The 18,483-nt window shown below is 33.2% G+C and overlaps 2 protein-coding genes across 3 annotated transcripts; one reads left to right on the top strand and one right to left on the bottom strand.

Annotated features, from left to right (window-relative positions):
• The first annotated feature begins 10,082 nt into the window (after positions 1 to 10,082).
• Positions 10,083 to 15,062, top strand: LOC107604979 (purine permease 21). Of its 2 annotated transcripts, XM_088489681.1 has the most exons (3): positions 10,083 to 10,242; positions 13,780 to 13,974; positions 14,437 to 15,062. In XM_088489681.1, exons 1-3 carry the CDS (start codon positions 10,206 to 10,208, stop codon positions 14,955 to 14,957), a joined length of 753 nt encoding a protein of 250 aa, XP_088345807.1. In that variant the 5' UTR covers positions 10,083 to 10,205; the 3' UTR covers positions 14,958 to 15,062. The 2 variants fall into 2 exon arrangements, with proteins under 2 accessions (XP_088345807.1, XP_016162195.2); XM_016306709.3 differs by having other exon boundaries at positions 13,780 to 15,062.
• An 850-nt stretch (positions 15,063 to 15,912) lies between these two features.
• Positions 15,913 to 18,145, bottom strand: LOC107604978 (uncharacterized). Its single transcript, XM_016306708.3, has 2 exons — positions 17,873 to 18,145; positions 15,913 to 17,151 (listed from the first exon to the last, which is right to left on the bottom strand). Exon 2 carries the CDS (start codon positions 17,132 to 17,134, stop codon positions 16,244 to 16,246), a length of 891 nt encoding a protein of 296 aa, XP_016162194.1. The 5' UTR covers positions 17,135 to 17,151; positions 17,873 to 18,145; the 3' UTR covers positions 15,913 to 16,243.
• Between the last annotated feature and the right edge of the window lie 338 nt (positions 18,146 to 18,483).

Raw genomic sequence — 18,483 nt, forward strand, 5'->3', positions numbered from 1 at the left:
TTTCTAAGGCTTGCTCTTCATCTAACAATCAACATAAATTTAATGCACAGATACACATATCAAGAGGTCTTTTAAGGGTTGTAATGGGGTTAGGGTCAAGGTAGGATTGTATTTGGTCAAGTGGACTAAAATCTGAATCCTTAATTAACTTAAACTTTTCACCTAACTTTAGACAATCCATGTAATCATAATACCACATCTAGCTATCCATTAACCATTTTTTTTCCACATATTCATGCATTCTAATTTCAAGTACAGTATATATGCATTACTTTTACCACTTACTTTGGGGCATTTTGTCCCCTTCTTGCTTAATTGCTCTTTTATATTTTTTTTTCTTTTCTTTTTATTTTTCTCAATGCATATGATTAAATTATTGGATGCATGAATCATGTCCTAAACATTTTTTTTCATATTTTCAGAAAATTCTAACATACTCAATTCTCAAACCAAATGTTTCCAAATTCAACTTTCCCTATACTTAATTCATGAGCACTCTCACTAGTCTAAGCTAACCAAGGATTCAAATTAAGGACATTATTATTTTCCGCTTAGAGTTAATGATGTGCTAAAGTAAAGAATAAAAGGGGTAAAATAGGCTCAAATTGGTTTGCAAAGGATAATGAAAGGTTAAGGCCATATGGGTATGTAAGCTTAGTGAAACAAAGGCCTCAATCATATAAGTGCATGCATACATCAAACCATGGAAATATAGAATCAAGCAAGACAAAGATCACAATTTTAGAGAGAAAAATACACACCAAAAATAAAATATTGATTGATAAAATGCAACCAATTAAATAAGCTCAAAATCTTACAGGTTTTGTGTGTTCGAGCTCTAACCCATGTTCCAAAATAATATTTCTTCAAACAAGTGTAACATTAAATTTTATTCAAATTAGTGAAATGTTCTAAAAGGTTTCTTGAAAAAGAAAATATTACTTCAACCAAGTGGTAAAATATGTAAAAAAAATCAAACAAACATGCAAATGCAACAACTAACTACAAAGAAAATTTAAACATTGGTGTTGAGACAAGAAAGTACTAACCCATGGAGATCGGTATCGACCTCCCCACACTTAAAGATTGCACCATCCTCGGTGCATGCTAAGATGTACAAGTGTAGACCCTGTCTCTCCAACTGATGCTCTTTTCCAAGGATTGTGCTGATGGACTTGGTTGTCTCCCCATTTAGAAGCTTTTCCTCTCCTTTCTTGGTGGTCATCCTGAAAGAAGAGGGAAAAGAAGAAAAGTAACCCAAAAATAAAGATAGAAAATAAATAAAATATGGGTGTTAATGCCAGAGAATGAGGGTCTCAATTACATGGTAACTACAACATGCAAATGAGAAAACAGTAGAAGTACATGACAAATCAAGAATGCAAAAATTTGCAAAAATAGGGAAGAGAGTGTGGGTAAGGAGAGATAATATAAATTCATGTCAATGTAAAAGTAATACAGGTATAAAAGATTGGCATTGATATAAATAATATTACCTATCCAAAATAAAACAAGTCTCTAAGCGCCTAAAATAGTTCAAGAGAAGATGCAACAGTTAAATAAGAAAAGTTTAACACCAAAGGAAAAATAATTAATTTAGAAAAAAAATAAAATATGCACAAAATTAAGATGCAATGAATGAAATATACAAATGAATTAAGTAAAATAAAATGAAAGATAAGAAGAATGAGAAGGGAAGAATGGAAGAAGAAGTAAGTAAGAAAGGAGGTAGGAAAAATTAGGATTGGGGAAGAAAAGATAAGATATTTGGCAAATTAGGAAAAGCTGTGCGGCGCAAGTGACGCGGACGCGTGGGTGACGCGTTCGCGCGACTTGCATTTTAAGTTAATCGATGCGGTCGCGTCGGTCACGCGGACGCGTGACTCGTTTTATGCTACTGGCGCGAGGGCAGCCTCGCGCTCGCACAACTCTCTGTTCAAAATCTTATTTTGCCAAATTTTTGGGTGACGCGATCGCGTGGTCGACGCGATCGCGTGAGTGGCCAATATGGGGATATGACGCAGACGCGTGAGCCATGCGTCCGCATGGTAAGGCTGTGCGTTCAGCACCAGTCCAGCACCACTCCAGCATAACTTTCGGCTATGCACCCTTTTGACGTCGATTTTCATGTCACGCGGCCGCATGGGTGACGCGGTTGCGTGGGAGGCCAAAGTTCCCACATGACGCGGACGCGTCGGCGATGCAGTCGCGTGGGGTGATTTGTGCCAAAGGCACACCTCCAGCCACGCTCTCGCATGACTCTCTGTTCAATTCTTTTCTTCCCAACGCACTAGTGACGCGGACGCGTCAGCGACACTGTCGCATCGCGTGCGTGCTTTTTTTTTTTAATCTAAAAAAATGCATAATACAGTGCTAATATGAATGTGATGCAAAACTCCATGTTCAATATAATAAAATAAAATAAAACTCGAAAACAAATAAAACTAAATAAAAATGAAAAAGGAACGATCATACCATGGTGGGTTGTCTCCCACCTAGCACTTTTAGTTAAAGTCCTTAAGTTGGATATTTGGTGAGCTCCCTGTGATGGTGGCTTATGCTTGTATTCATCCAGGAATCTCCACCAATGTTTGTAATTCCAATGGCCTCCGGGATCCCAAACAAGGCACGTAAAGCCCATGAGCAGTTTTAAACAGGTTCTCAGGCTTCCAGTGTTCTGAATGTCAGAACAGACTCCAGGATCCCAAACTTTGCTTTTACACCCGTCTTTGTGTTGATCATCATTTTTCCACTTGGGTGGTGAACAGTCAAAATTCTCACTGAGACATCCAAAAAGCTTCCTAGACCCATTCACTTGAGCTTTATACCAACCTTTGCGTTTAAACTTAAAGCTTCCAACCATAATGAACCTTGCAGGACAATTCTTACCACTGGCCATCTTCCTCTTACTCTTAATGCCACAAAGAGCTCTAAGTTGACCATCCGTCTCTAGTAGCCCATATTCAAGTGGGATTAGAAAGCTAAGGGATATAAATTTTACCCACTTGAATGTTATGAAGGATGATGGCAACTTAGGGGGAGGGGTCTCCAATAACTTTGGCAAGGTGATTTCAAGCTCCACTCCCTTGTGCTCTTTGACAATTTTCACCTCTTTGCAAACTTCTTTAATTTCAACCTCTTCCTCTTGGTAGTTTTCTTCCAATTCAATCTCTTCTTCATTACTTACCAAGGGCATGGGAGGTAGTGCTTGTTCTTCTTTAATTTCCATCTCTTGACCAACCTCTTCCAAGTCTTCAACCATGATATGCCTTGGAGGTTGTACACCCTCCTCAGCATTAATTTCAATTGCCTTGGAAGGAGGTTCCATAACCTGACTTTCCCATGGAGGGTCAGCATATCCTAAGTCTGCAACCACTTCTTCCTCTTCAATAATTACAGCTTCCTCCACTTGTTCCAGTACAAAGTCATGCTCCGTACTGTCCACTGGAGTTTCTAATATCTCCTTCATGCTACGTTCTTCATTAGATTGTCCACATGAAGCCATGGGAGTTTCTTGAGTGTCCGAATGTCGGGAAGATAATTGATTTATTGCTTGATTCAATTGGTGAAGGGTTGCAAGAAACTGATCCACTATTTCCTTGTGACGATCCTGTGATTCTTGTTGCGCTTGTATATCATAAGTAGGACCATAAGGCTCTTGGATTGATGGATATGGATATGGTGCATATGGAGGTGGTGGTTCTTGGGAGTAATTGGGTTGAAATTGGGGTGGTTCTATATATGGTTCATATAGTTCATAAGGTGGTTGGTATGGTGGATGTGGGTTAGAGTCATATGGAGGTAAATGGTGTAAAGGGGCTTGTGAGTATGGTGGTCCAAAGTCATGTTGAGGAGAGGGTTTATAGGCATATGGTGGTGGTTGTTGATAGTCCATTGGAGGTGGTTGTTGCCATGAGGGTTGATCAAATCCTTGTGGCTCCTCCCATCTTTGATTGTTCCAACCTTGATGCATGTTCTCATTGTAATTTCCTCTTCCTGCAATATAATTGTAACCAGACTCATAGGCAAAGGGGTGAGAGTTCATAGTAGCAAATAAAAATTAAAAACGAAAATAAAAACAAATTTTAAATTAAAAAGTTATTTAAATTTTGAATTTAAAAATTAAATTTTAAAATTTGAAATTTGAAATTTTGAAATTTGAATTTTGAAATTTGAATTTTAAATTTTTTGAAATTTGAATTTTGAAACTTGATATTTGAAATTTGAAAATTTTTAAATTTGAGTTTTGAAAATTTTTAAATTTGAATTTTGAAATTTGATTTTTGAAATAAGATAAGATAAGATAAAATTTTTAAAATCAAAATCTGAATTTTTTTTTTTTTGGAAATTTCGAAAATTCAATAAAAATAAAGAGAAAATATATTTTTGAATTAAATGAGGAAAGAGAAAAATAATAAAATGATACCAAACTTAAAATTTTTAGATCAAAATGAAGAAAACAACTAAGAACAACTTGAAGGTCAAGATGAACACGAAGAACAACTTGAAGATCAAGATGAACACCAAAAAAAAAATTTTTGAAAAATTTTTAATAACTAAATAAAAACCAATAACATCTTAATTTATGAAAAAGTAAAAATAAAAACAAATAAAAACAAATAAACAAGCAAAAAGCAAATATTTACAATAACCAATAATAAGGCACACGTTTGCAATTCCCCGGCAACGGCGCCATTTTGAAGAACTGAAGATTGATGGTTTAGAAGTTATAGTAAACTCTCGTTGTAAGTATAGTTACTAAACCAAGCAATCAGCCTTTCTTACAAAAGTTTTGGTTGTCACAAGCAACAAACCCCTTTAAATTTGATAACCGAAGTATTTAAACCTCGGGTTGTCTTCTCAAGGAATTGCAGGGAAGTATGTTTTTATTATTGGTTATGAGTTTGTAAATTGGGAGTTTGGAGTTTGGGCAATGGGCACAGGTATATTTATAAATTAAAGCAATAATAATAAATAAGAAATTTTATTGTAATTAAATTAAAAACCTTGATTAGGAGAGATTAATCGGAAGTTCTATCCTTGTTGGATTTTTTCTCAAGATCAATTGATAATTGAAGGTTACTTCTACTTAGTTATCCTTTACCAAGTAAAGTAAAAGAAAGTTAAGTAAGTTGGAAGTCTACTTCTATTCACAAGTTCTAATCTTCTCCCTTGGGAAGGATTAGCGTTAGTGACTAGAGAGCCAGCCAACAATAAACCCAATTACAATTTAACTCTTGAGTAATTCAACTCAAGGGTCTCCGAATATTAATCAACTCTAAAATCAAGTTAGGATCTAACTTAGAACATTAATTAATAACAAACAATAGAAGAAGTGATAAATCTGAAATACCTCAATTATATTAAATAAAATATTCAAATCCTAACATGGAAAAGTTTATAAGCCAATTAGGCAACATAACTAATACAAGCATTAAAGTATCTGAAAATAAGAGATAAATATAAAGTAAAAGAAATATTGAACCTCATGAAGAGTTGAATCCTAAATCCTTTAAGAGAAATCCTAATCCTAAAACTTAAGAGAGAGGAGAGAACCTCTCTTTCTAAAAACTATATCTAAATTATGAAAAGTGAATTATGAAAAGCATGATTATGAATGGATGCATTCCCCCACTTTATAGCCTCTAATCTGTGTGTTCTGGGCTGAAAACTGGGTAAAAAACAGCCCAGAAATCGCCCCCAACGTATTCTAGTACGTTCAGGTCGCGGCAAAGTGACGCGGAGGCGTCATCCACGCGTTAGCGTGGATTGAAGTTCGCATATGCGACGCAGGCGCGTCATTCACGCGTTCGCGTTGCCTAACTTCAGAGCAGCTATAGCAAATTATATATCGTTGCGAAGCTCCGAACGTTAGCTTTCCAACGCAACTGGAACTGCATCATTTGGACCTCTGTAGCTCAAGTTATGACCGTTTGAGTGCCAGGAGGTCAGGCTAGACAACTTTAGCAGCTCCTTCAGTTTCCTGTATTCCTTCCACCTTTGCATGCTTCCTTTCCATCCTCTAAGCTATTCCTGACCTGTAATCTCTGAAAACACTTAACACACATATCAAGACATCTAATGGTGATAAGAGAGGATTAATATTAGCAATATAAAGGCCAAAGAAGCATGTTTGCAATCATAGCACAAAATCAGGAAGGAAAACATAAAGCATGCGATTAGGATGAATAAATGGGTAAAGAGTTGATAAAAACCACTCAATTAAGCATAAGATAAACCATAAAATAGTGGTTTATCACGCGTACGTGTCGCTTGCCTGCTGCACTGGTCACGCATACGCATAGCCTACGCATACGCGTCACCTAACTGCAAGGCAACTATGGCAAATTGCATATCATTTTGAAGCCCCGGATGTTAGCTTTCCAACGCAACTGGAACCACCTTTGTAGCTCAAGTTATGATCGATTTAGTACGAAGAGGTCAGGATTGACAGCTTAGCAATTCCTTCAATTTCTTGTGTTCCTTCAACTTTTCCATGCTTCCTTTCCATCCTCTAAGCCATTCCTATCCTATAAACCCTGAAAACACTTAACAAACATATCATGGCATCGAATGGTAATAAGAGAGAATTCAAATGAGCAAATTTAAGGCCAAAGAAGTATGTTTTCATTCATAGCACAAAATTAGGAAGGAAAATGTGAAACTTGCAAATTCTATGAATAAGTGTGAGAATAATGGATAAAATCCACTCAATTCAATATAAAATAAACCGTAAAATAGTGGTTTATCAGTGACATCAAAACCCAGATCAACAAGTCGACCAACAGAAATAAGATTAAAGTTTAATTTGGGAATATAATAAGTATCACGAAGATTAAGAGATGATTGGGAGATAGAACCTTTGTGTGTTGCGTGCAAGAGGAAACCATTAGTAGTATTGACAGAAGGTTCATTTGTAGTGGTAGACAGAGACGAGAAAAGATTACGCAACGGAGACATATGATTAGAGCAACCCAAGTCAAAATACCATTTAGAATTACCTGGAGGAGTCAAAAAAGCAGCAGGGATATTACCAGAAAGGGAGAGAAGATGCTGAAGAAAAGACACAATATCAGATAGAGAGACAGGAGACGGGTTGAGAGGAGCAGAGATGGTAGATTCAATAGTAGCAGCAACAGTAGAAGTAGGCACAATCTTGCATAAGTTAGGACGATAATGATACTTGAGTTGATCAGGACGTGGTGGGCGAGTAGGACAGGTAGTAATCAAATGTCCTGAGAGCTTGCAATTATGGCAGAACAGCTGTGAACATTGGTAGCTAATGTGACCTTTTTGGTGGCATATGCAACATTTAACAGAAGGACAGTCGGAGAAGAGGTGTCCGGAACGGTTACAGTTTCGATAGAATTTACACTTTCTGTCTATGGCAGCAAAAACATCTGACTTTTTCATGATAGTAGTCACAGAGATCAAAGAGATGAGAGAAAAATAAAATTTCGGAGTAGAAAATGAGAAATCAGAGTCCAAAATCGGAAAGATCTCACCAAAAAACCTTAGTGAGGGTCCCAATTGTCTACCACGTCAACGCCACATCAGCTTGAGCGCGGGTCAACCAGCGGATCGGGCCGGGTTGCACGCGGGTTACTGGGAAGGTTAGCATCACAACACGTGGAGGCTTCTAGACTGTTCGATCGACACCAAGATCCAACGGATCCTGAAGCGTCTGGAGATGAAACAATGGAGGCGGGCAGCGAGGTTGCGGCAGCGCGTGAGGGCGAGTCTGGCGGCGAGTCTGACGGTGTTGGAATCTTGACGAAGAGACGAACACGATGGTGACGGCGGTGGCGAACCAAAGCGTCAAGAAAAGACCAAAAAATGAGAGCAAAGAAGCACTGTTGAAAGAGAAAAATAAGGGGACTATAAACAAATTTTCATGAAAAAAAGAACTTAAGCTCTTGATACCATGTTAGAAACAAGAAAGACATATGAAGAAAGTATTTTTGTGCATTATTCAGGCTGTGGAAAAGTACAATATACAATGGGTATATATAGGTGTTAGAAGAATTAGAGTAATAAAAGTATACAATCCTATAATTTTTTTTGGTTTCCCACGGTATCCCCCAACCCGACAGGCCAAGGACTAATACGTCGCGGTACTGAGCTCCATTTTATAAGGGTTTGCCGCTGGCCAATAGATTGCTGCATGTACAAGGTGGGATTCGAACCCTCAACACTTGCTTAATTAATATACAGACATGGTATATAAATATAAATGATACTAATTGATCTAATAGTTTCAATTTGGGTAAGGATATTGTGTGACCATTTTGTCTTCAATTTTTTTTTATTTCTTTATTCTAAGATTTCTGATGGCAGGTTACTTTTGAAGGCAGATATTTAGGTTGGGTCCACATGATTAAATTCAGGTGGTGTGGAAATGGATATTATTACAGTAGTAAAATTTAGGATGAGAATAAAAGAAGAGTCAAAGTTTAGGGAGAGTATTGAGTTGATTTGTTGTTTAAAGAGGCTAGAACACATGTACAAAGATGTATAAAGAGAAGGTGGGTGTGATGCAGAAGAGGAAGAAGAGAGATTGTGAAATGGTGGCGGTGAAGGGTTAGAGATTGAGGTGGATTAGAATTAGATTATAGTTAAAATTTTGAATCAAGTTAGGATAGATAATTTAAAATTTTTGAATAATTTTTTAGAATTTATGTGGTTTTGTCGACTTGAGTTTATTTTTCATAAATACGTTAGTTTTATTTTTGAGTAAAGTATTAAAATTGACTATAAAATATTGTAATACGGACAATTTAACCATAAAAAAATAAAACTAATTTGTAACTATGAAAGATAAAGTTTCATAGATAAAACTATCCAAACTCTAAAATCTATAAAAAAATTTTAGATTATCCTTCTACTGTAAATCTAATCACCTTCAAACTCTAATCTTATCTCATCTCCATTCTCTAATCAAGAAACAGGGAGTTGTCCATTTTGTTCGCTTCCCTGGGTTTGCAACTCACTTCTTGTTGCTCTCCCTGCTCCCACAAATTCATTAGAACTAGAAGCACATACCATTTCAATCTTAATTACCTCTCTTTTTTCTGTTTTAGGATTATTTATCCTTTCAAATTTTTTGTGTCTATTCTTAGCATAACACTTGCAAAACACAAAGAAAATAACTGCAGCAAAAAATACAGTAATAATAGCTATACCTACAATCCAACCAAGCGAAAGCAAAGTACCACATAAAGAAACGTTCTTCAAACTCGACATTGTGGTCAGCGCAACAAGTACAAAACCGATTAACTAGTTATCGCAAAGCTACATACCGAATAAATCGATGCAGTTTGACAAATCCAAAATGAGACTGGTAAACTGATTCTTCTGAAGCTAGACTTGCTTTAAGTGCATCATTGACGCGAGTATATTGATGGTGCTGGTAAACCCAACACTATCGTTCTGGTCACTAATCTAAGGGAGAAGACATTGACAGAGTGACAGAGGTGGATAAGTTTGAGGAGAAGAGAGAAGGAAAGGTGGTGGTGGTGGAGAGAGAGAGAGGTTGAGGATGAATTTTGGGTGGAAGAGGAAGAATCTTAGGTTTTGGATTGAAGAAAGTGAGGTTGTAGTAGTAATGTGAAGTGAACGTTAGAGATAAAGTGAGATTAGAATTTTGAGAGGGTTAGAGTAGAGGAATAATTTAAAAATTTTTTATAAATTTTTTAAATTTTAATAATTTTGTTAGTAAAATCTCATTTTTTATAATTATAAGTTTTAATTCTTTTATAGTTAAATTTATCAATATTATATTTTATGATCAATTTTAGTACTTTATTCTATTTGTTTGGATAAATTTATCAATATCCAAATTTTTTATAATCACACATAATTATTTACTCTATAAATAAATATTCATTTTAAAAGATTTATATTCGATCTTTATTTGTCTAAATAACTGGCTAATACATATATAATATATTATTTTTAAAACAAAAATTAGATATTAAAATATATTAATCTCAAACTAATGTGAGAGTAAGAAGTCGGTTTCAAGTATTTTGTGATGATTAGAATTTCATCTATGATCTTTATATATTCTTTTTGGCCTATATATCATCGTATCAGAAAGTATATATCTGTATCTACTCGCTGCCCCTCTTTCCTCAACTCTCTCTCTCTCTCTCTTCTCTGTTTCCTTTTAAACTTCTTTTATTATATATTACCATAATTTCACCATGCAACCTCAAGAGCTGCAGCAGCTTCCAATTGTGGGTAAGTCAAATTTCTTTCTTTAGGATCACTAATCAAAGCCACTTCTATTATTATGATATTTAACTTCACAAAATATTAAGGCCAGCTTCCTATACGGTTTGTTCTTTTGTGATCATTTTCATTCAAGTTTGAGCATATCATGATTGTAGGCCAGTTATCATCTCATCATCTATAATACTACCCTTATGTGCATAAACTAATTAATAATCTAATCGTCTTGCATGTACATGAATTAAATTATTCGAAGCTTACGAGGAAGTAATTAAAATTTGGACGTTGTTGTGCTAGATGTAAACAAGAAGCCAGCAGAGTCCATATAATATAGCTAGCAAGAAAAGACAGTGTCCTGGAATGTAAATATCAGTCTTTAATTATGTCATCATCACACTATATGATTTTTTTTTTTTTTAAGATTTAGGTAAAAGTATTTTAAGGAAATTATTTATTAAAAAGATAATAATAATTTTTTTAAATTCTTTATGTATTCAAAATATTAAAAATAATATATAAAAAACTTTTTTTAATAATTCTTTTGAAAGATTTTTTATTTTACAGTGTTTATACAAGACCCTTTTTATTAATTTACTTATATATATAACGTATCATTCATAACTAAATTAAAAAGTATACATAAAAATGATATATCAATATAAACTGGGAGACAACAGTAATTGATAGTATTTGACTATTTGGGGTTTTAGATTTGGTGATAGAGATAGAGTTTGGAGGCGGTCATACATAGTTTTTTGGTAGTAGATATTGTTCGGTTTTATTTTTTATTTTTATTTTTTTGCTAGAAGTAACACAAAGTTTTGATAATAATCGCTGTTAGGATATTCTTTAAAGATACAGAGGATAAAATATTATTATTGAAAAAACAGAAACGTTTTCTATTTGATTAAATATAATATTTTCTATTTTTAAATATTTTTCTTTTTTATATCTTTAACAAGTAGTTTTAAGTAGGGGTGGTAAAGCGGGCCGGTCCGCCCCAACCTGTTCCGCCCCGCCAACTAAAATGGGTTCAAAATGCTCGTCCACTCCGTTTTACGGCGGATTGGCGGGTCGGCGGGTCGGCGGGCTAGCCCGCTTGACACTTTTTTTTTTTGAAAAATAAAATTCATTAAAATTAACTAAAAATAATAATTAAAAAATCAAATACAAATAAAAATAGTGAAATTATAATATAAATTTTTTACTATCTTGTTTTAATTTTTAACTTAAATAAAATTGTTCAAAATAATATTTGTCAATAGAATTATCTTTATTTTAAAAAATAAGTCACATAATTCGAACAAATATACGAATTGTAAAATAAAATAAATAAAGTTAATAACTAAAAGAAGAATAAAAACAAAAACAAAAACAAAAAAAAAGTGTTTGAAAATTCTATAATTATTAATTTTATAATAGTAATCACTCTTTTATTTAATAAAAAAAGAAAAAGAAAAATAAAAATCTTCGATCCGGCGGACCGGCCCGCCCCGCCCCGCCAAAACTCATCAATTTGGCAGTGCGGGTTTGGCGAATTTTTATAATTTGACGGGCTCCAAATTCTAGCCCGACCCGCCTTTTTAGCGGGTTGGTCCGACGGGTTCAATCCGTTTTGTCACCCCTAGTTTTAAGATAGTACAATCGTAAGTAAAATTATATCTCAGAAAAATTTTTTGGTTTTATGAAAATTGTATTTAATTTTTCTAAAAAAAAAATAAAATAAAATAAGGCGAGATTTATTTTTTATTTTTAAATTTTATGAACAAAATTTAGGCGGTAGAAACCACCTGTATCTAATATTAGGTGAGACTTCAATGAATATGTGATATGATGGGGAAATTAATGCAAAGCTCTCGTTTTCCATGTGAACGGGTCAAGCTTGTAATCACTTTTTTGTTTTTCCTGCTAAGAGGACAAGAAAATTAGTACAAATTTTTATTTTAAAAAGGCAAATTAAACATAAGCAAAAAGGAAGGGTTTTCACTTTTCATATTAAAAGAAATTGAACTATACTCTATCTCTCTCATACCTGTATGTCAAGTTGCATTTCAATTGGTACAAGCACATGCAAGATGAAGTTCCACTAAACTGCTTAATTGCTTATATTAAAAACGTGGATGATTGGACATATATATAGTGGTTTGTTTCTTTTTTGGTTTTATTTAACAAAGTTGCATATAGTGCCTTGAAGTGATAATGAAATTAGGTCTTTATGGCGTCTAAACAAAGAGGTGTATATTAAATAATGTGAAACAAAAATTAAATTCAGATTTCAGATATATAATGGTATTAAATAGATGAAATCCGGTCTTTATGGCATCAAAACAAAGAGGTAAATATATAGAAAATGTGAACCAAAAATTAAAATTCAATGATGTTGCGATAATAAATTAAAAGCAAGTAAAATGTATTATTATTATTATTATTATTATTATTATTATTATTATTATTATTATTATTATTATTATTAGCTCGAGAGGCACTTCTTACACTTACTATATTTTTTAAAATTTAATTATTATATATAATTTAAAAAATACTTTTCAATTGGATGTATATATTTATTAAATTTGTATCGATTAATATAATTGAGTGGTAATTAGAATTAGACATAGAAATAGAATAACCTTTTTAAAAGTATATGTGTTTAGGAAAATAATGAAAAGAAAGAAAAGAAAAGAAAAGGAAAGAAAATACCAGATGAAAGATGGACCAAAAGTAATTAAGGAAAAATTGGGTGTTCTGATAATAGTTATCTCATCGTGAGTTCACTAAGGTAGACAAATGAGTCGAAGCATTTTTATTTTACCATTTTAACCATATTTAATAGAAAAATCCTAAATTTGACATCACACCAAATAAAAGACTTAATTGGAAGAAAAATTAGAAATAGCAAAAAGAGGTAATTACAAAAGCGTATTTACATTATAATAGATATATTATTATTATTATTATTATTATTATTATTATTATTATTATTATTATTATTATTATTATTATTATTACATAAAATAAATGAAAACCCGTATTTAGGGCATCCAAACAAAAAGGTACATATGTATAGCAAAGGTAAAACAAAAAAGAAAAGTATAGGGTATTAATATACTATCTGTCAATTTATTGTCAATAATAATTAATTATTATATTTTAAACACATATATAAAGAGACACATCCAGAAAATACATCTATAAAAATATTTTTATTAGACACAGTTATAAAAAAGTCATTTTTATTAGACACATCTATAAAGACACTTCTATTAAATATAGTCATAAACAAGAATTGGCAGAAGTTGGCAGAAATGTTATTGGTAACGTAGCGGGATTGAAACAAAAAATAAACTCAATTTTGAGATACCAAAAAATAATTAGAATAGTATATTCTCATTATTATATGATATAATGATATGATGATAATTATTGAAGATAGTATAAATGAGGTACAGATCATGGTATGGATTACAAATTAAAGTTTTGGAAAGTAGTGGTGTGATTTCATGACATGGTGACCCATAAATGATTTGTTTTGTTTTGTTTTTACAGTATCTAATGGAGCTAATAAGGAAACAAATACATTGGAAGATGACAATAATGTTCCAACTCAAATGAACCAATCATCGGCTATGATGATCGAGAGGAAAATATACCATCGTTGGTTAAAAATAGCAGTGTATGCAGCATTTGTGTTGTTAGGCCAATCAGCAGCAACACTCCTAGGAAGATTGTACTATGAAAAAGGTGGTAAGAGCAAATGGATGGGAACACTTGTCCAAATTGCTGGATTCCCAATCCTCTTACCTTATTATTATTTTTTCAATCAATCATCACCACCCAAAAATAAAGATATAACAATTATTGATCCAAATAAACCATCACTTTCAATGTTGTCATTTGTGTATGTCTCTTTGGGTCTAATTGTTGCTTTGAATTGTTACTTATACTCAATTGGGTTATGGTACCTCCCTGTCTCCACACTCTCCCTAATTTGTTCATCCCAATTGGCCTTCAATGCTTTCTTCTCTTACTTTCTCAATTCACTCAAATTCACACCTTATATTATCAATTCCTTAGTACTTCTCACAATTTCATCAGTAGTTCTTGTATTTGAACCAAGTGATGATGGCACATCAGACTCATCAACAAAAGCCTCAAAGAAAAAGTACATTATTGGGTTCATCTGCACAATTGCTTCTTCTGCAGGTTATGGACTAGTCCTTTCCCTTCAACAATTGGCTTTCAAGAAGGTTCTAAAAGGTGAAACTTTCAAAGTGGTGATGGACGTGATAATATACCAATCAATTGTAGCTACAATTGCTACTCTAATTGGACTTTTTGCTAGTGGAGAATGGAAAGGTTTGAATGAAGAGATGAGAGGGTATGAAATGGGAGAAGTATCCTATGTGTTGAATTTGACCTTCACAGCTATAATTTGGCAACTTTTTAGTATCGGTTGTGTAGGGTTGATATTTGAGGTGTCTTCACTCTTTTCTAATTCTATAAGTGTTTTGGGTGTGCCCATTGTTCCACTTTTGGCTGTGATAGTGTTTAAGGACAAAATGCATGGGATTAAGGCTATTTCTATGGTGCTGGCTTTGTGGGGCTTTATATCTTATGTGTATCAACACTATGTGGATGAAAGAAACTACAATTCTCAAAACAGTAGCAATGGCCATGATGCAAAAGCTAGTCCTTCACCTTTAGAAGAGAAGGCCAATAGATAGGTGAATAATTAATTAAGTGTGGGCTTTTTTATCATCAGTTTCAGAGTGCACACTTGTATGAATTATATTACAAAATTCCAAAACTTTCACATTTCTGTAGTGGTACATTATTGTTTATATTTACAGTAGCATCCTATCAATATCTTGTTAACACTTAATTTAAATGTTTTTTTAATAGGTCTCCTGGAATTTTATTCTGAGAGATTTTCACTAATTAACAAATCCTTTTATCAAGAGCTGATGTGCAGTCATAACTACAAATTAATTGGAACAGTCTCAAAATAATACTGATTTTTCTAACAAGCAGACAAGCACATATGTCCTTTACTTGAGGCTTTCACAAACCTTTTCAACACCAAAAAAAAAAAAAAAAAAAAAAAAAAAAAGACAGCGGGAAACCTAAGTTTATTGAAATTGAAAGCAGAAAAGGTCATGCACTCCAGAAACTTGCTGAGAAGAGAAAGAGTAAAAGATGCAAAGCTTTGATGAATAGAGAAGCAGAGAGTTAAGGTTATCTCTCGTTTTTTTAGTTGTAATAGTACCAAAGCTTTCCCTAAACAAGCACTATCCTAAGCATTGTAGAGGTTGTGGAACATTGTGGCAATTTTGACTCTATCCAATCTTTGTTATGAGTTGTTCTTTAGGAGCGCCTTTCAACACTCCATGGAGAAGATTTGATTCCAAAGTGTGAAGACTTAAGAGATTGAGCCAAAGGTCCTTCCTACAAACAAGTTTGTTCTTGTTCTTGTCTGCTCTGAGTTGGTCACTAATTTCTCTTGATTATTCTTCGAATTCTTATGCTTAAATAGAGTATGTTATTAGATTTCACATTGATCAACATCATCACTTAATGAGAGTAGACACAGAAGACGCAGCAAAAAGAGCACAGAGCCACCACAGGCTGGGAAAGGGTTAATTGGGGAAGGAAATCCCCATCTATACCATATATGACAAATTTTCAGTCAAATCATAAGACAATTTTATTACATTATGGAAAAAGCATTATGTGTAAATGATGTTATGTGTGAAAAAACTGTATCAACTCACATTTCATCCACTATTGAATAGGATGTGAATTTCATTTGAATTGGATACATATCTCGTTTAATAGTGAATGGAGTATGAGTCGACAACATATATGCACATATAGTATTACATTATACAACTATTGAATAGGACGTGAACCTCATTTAACTTAGATACACATCTCATTCAGTAATTTCTGAAGTGTGAATCGACAACATATATGTACATACAGGATTACAAACAAAGGTTGAAATTTACCATTATACCACATCCTTCTCTTTCTGGGTGATAACATTGCCCTCAGCTTCAGATTCTTTTATCTGCCTTTCTATATCTGCCTTCTTTTCAAGGAGTGCTTGTATTTTGACATTAACTTTTTCAAGCTTCTGCTTCAAGGTGCTTAGATCATTGGTTTTTTCCTTTTTCTTCTTCTCCTTGTCCTCTTTCTTCTTCTTCTTCTCTTTAGCATCTTTCTCATCACCCTTCTCTTCCTTGCATTCCTTCTCATTCTCTGTTATATCAATCTCCTTTGAAGCAACTTCAACTTTGACCTCCTTATCCTTCTTCTCTTTCTCCTTCTTATCTTTTTTCTTCTTTTTCTTATTCTCTTCATCATCATTATCCACTTCTTCTTCATCATCTACCTTCTTTTCTTTTTTCTTATCCTTCTCTTTCTCCTTGTCTTTTTTCTTCTTTTTATCATTATCCACTTCTTCTTCTTCATTATCTTCCTTCTTTTCTTTCTTCTTATCCTTCTCTTTCTCCTTCTTGTCCTTTTTCTTCTTTTTATCATCATTATCTGCTTCTTCATTGCCATCGTCCTTTTTCTTTTCCTTTTTCTTATCCTTGTCCTTCTTTTCCTTTTTCTTCTCATTACCATCCTCACCTTCATCATCTTTTACCTTGTCCTTCTTTTCCTTTTTCTTCTTCTCCTTTTTCTCCTCATCACCATCATCATCTGCACCATTTTCATCATCCTTTTTCTTTTTCTTTTTATCCTTCTCCTTCTTTTTCTTCTCCTCGCCTTCCCCACATTTATCTTCTAAATCCTTTTCTTTCTCTTCTTCCTTTGATTCATTCTTCACGTCCAATTCAATCATATTCTTCTCTTCTTTTGCTTCATTTAGACTTACTTCGACGGAATCTTCCATACCTTTAATTTATGTACCTGAAACAGATAAATGTGACGGTAAATGCAAACCATTGAGTAAATAATTTGCTTGGTATGATTATAACGATACATTAGCTAAATACCAACATACTGAGTTGATCAACAAACTAAAGCTGAAATATTAAAACCATGTCTTAAAATTATCTGCCAAAATATACATCATGATCAGCCACATATCAGTAATCAAAAGCTAATAACAACTGATTCAAGCATTTAATTTAGTTATGACATCTGCTAGATTGAAATTTAGGCAAAAGATGCCAAACAGAACAGGGGATACATCAAATTTGCACGCCTTGATTTGTTTGAACATGTCAAACAGATCATGCGCAGTACAATTATAATCTTCAAACAATTGTCACAGAAACTAGTATAATCTAGCATCCTAATCTGAATTTAAGTAGCTGAATTGCCGTTGCTTTTGTGAACACATTTACATCTCACGTTAGATCTAAACATAAATGACCTTATTGCAAAAAAGATACATGAAGAGGCGTAATGACCTAGATCCAAATTCCAATCAACAACAAACTCCTAGATGAATAGCACAAAATGAAGTGAATCAGCGCTAGATCTTACACACATATCAAATGATTAACAAAATATAACGTCATAATTCAATTCCAATGATCATCAATCACGAACGATTTCAAGTTCAGGTACAGCATAATTCAATGATGATGAATGGAATTAAATGAATGAAGAAAAAGAAACATACCTTAGACGAATGCTTGGAATAACTCGAAAATGGTTTGTATAAAGAGGGCGTTGAGGTATTTATAAGATTTCAGTGAATGGTGTTGGTTCCAATGGCCCTTACGCGTAAGAAAGGAAGATTTCATGTTCGCTAATCAGAAGAAAAATATAATCCAAGTTTGCTGATTAGTCGGTGTCTAAAGCGTGGAATCATCCAACCACTCTTACGGTTCGCCTTTCTTCTCTTTTCTTTGCTTTGCGTGTTGTCTGCGTGGAATTTATTTCATTCACCGCCCTTGCAGGACAGCTCTGGTAATACTATGCTGTCTTTAATCCAAAAAAAAAAAAATAAATAGATAATATTTAATAAATTTTAAATATTTTATTTTTATTTTTAAAAATAAATTAAGCAAGTCAGATACTATCATTTTGTTTGGATGTAAAATAAAAAAAAATGAATGAAATAAAATAAAAAAAATAAATAAAAAAAAAGTTAATTTTTTTATATTGTTTGAATAAAAAAATAAAAAAAATTATTTAGATAAAAGAAAAAAAAATTATACCTAAATAAAATTACATTAATATTCTTATTTATATTACATAAAAATTATAATATATTAATATAACACAAAG

Source organism: Arachis ipaensis, chromosome B6, assembly GCF_059453495.1.
Source record: "Arachis ipaensis isolate K30076 ecotype BB chromosome B6, ASM5945349v1, whole genome shotgun sequence".
Classification (NCBI taxonomy): domain Eukaryota; kingdom Viridiplantae; phylum Streptophyta; class Magnoliopsida; order Fabales; family Fabaceae; genus Arachis; species Arachis ipaensis.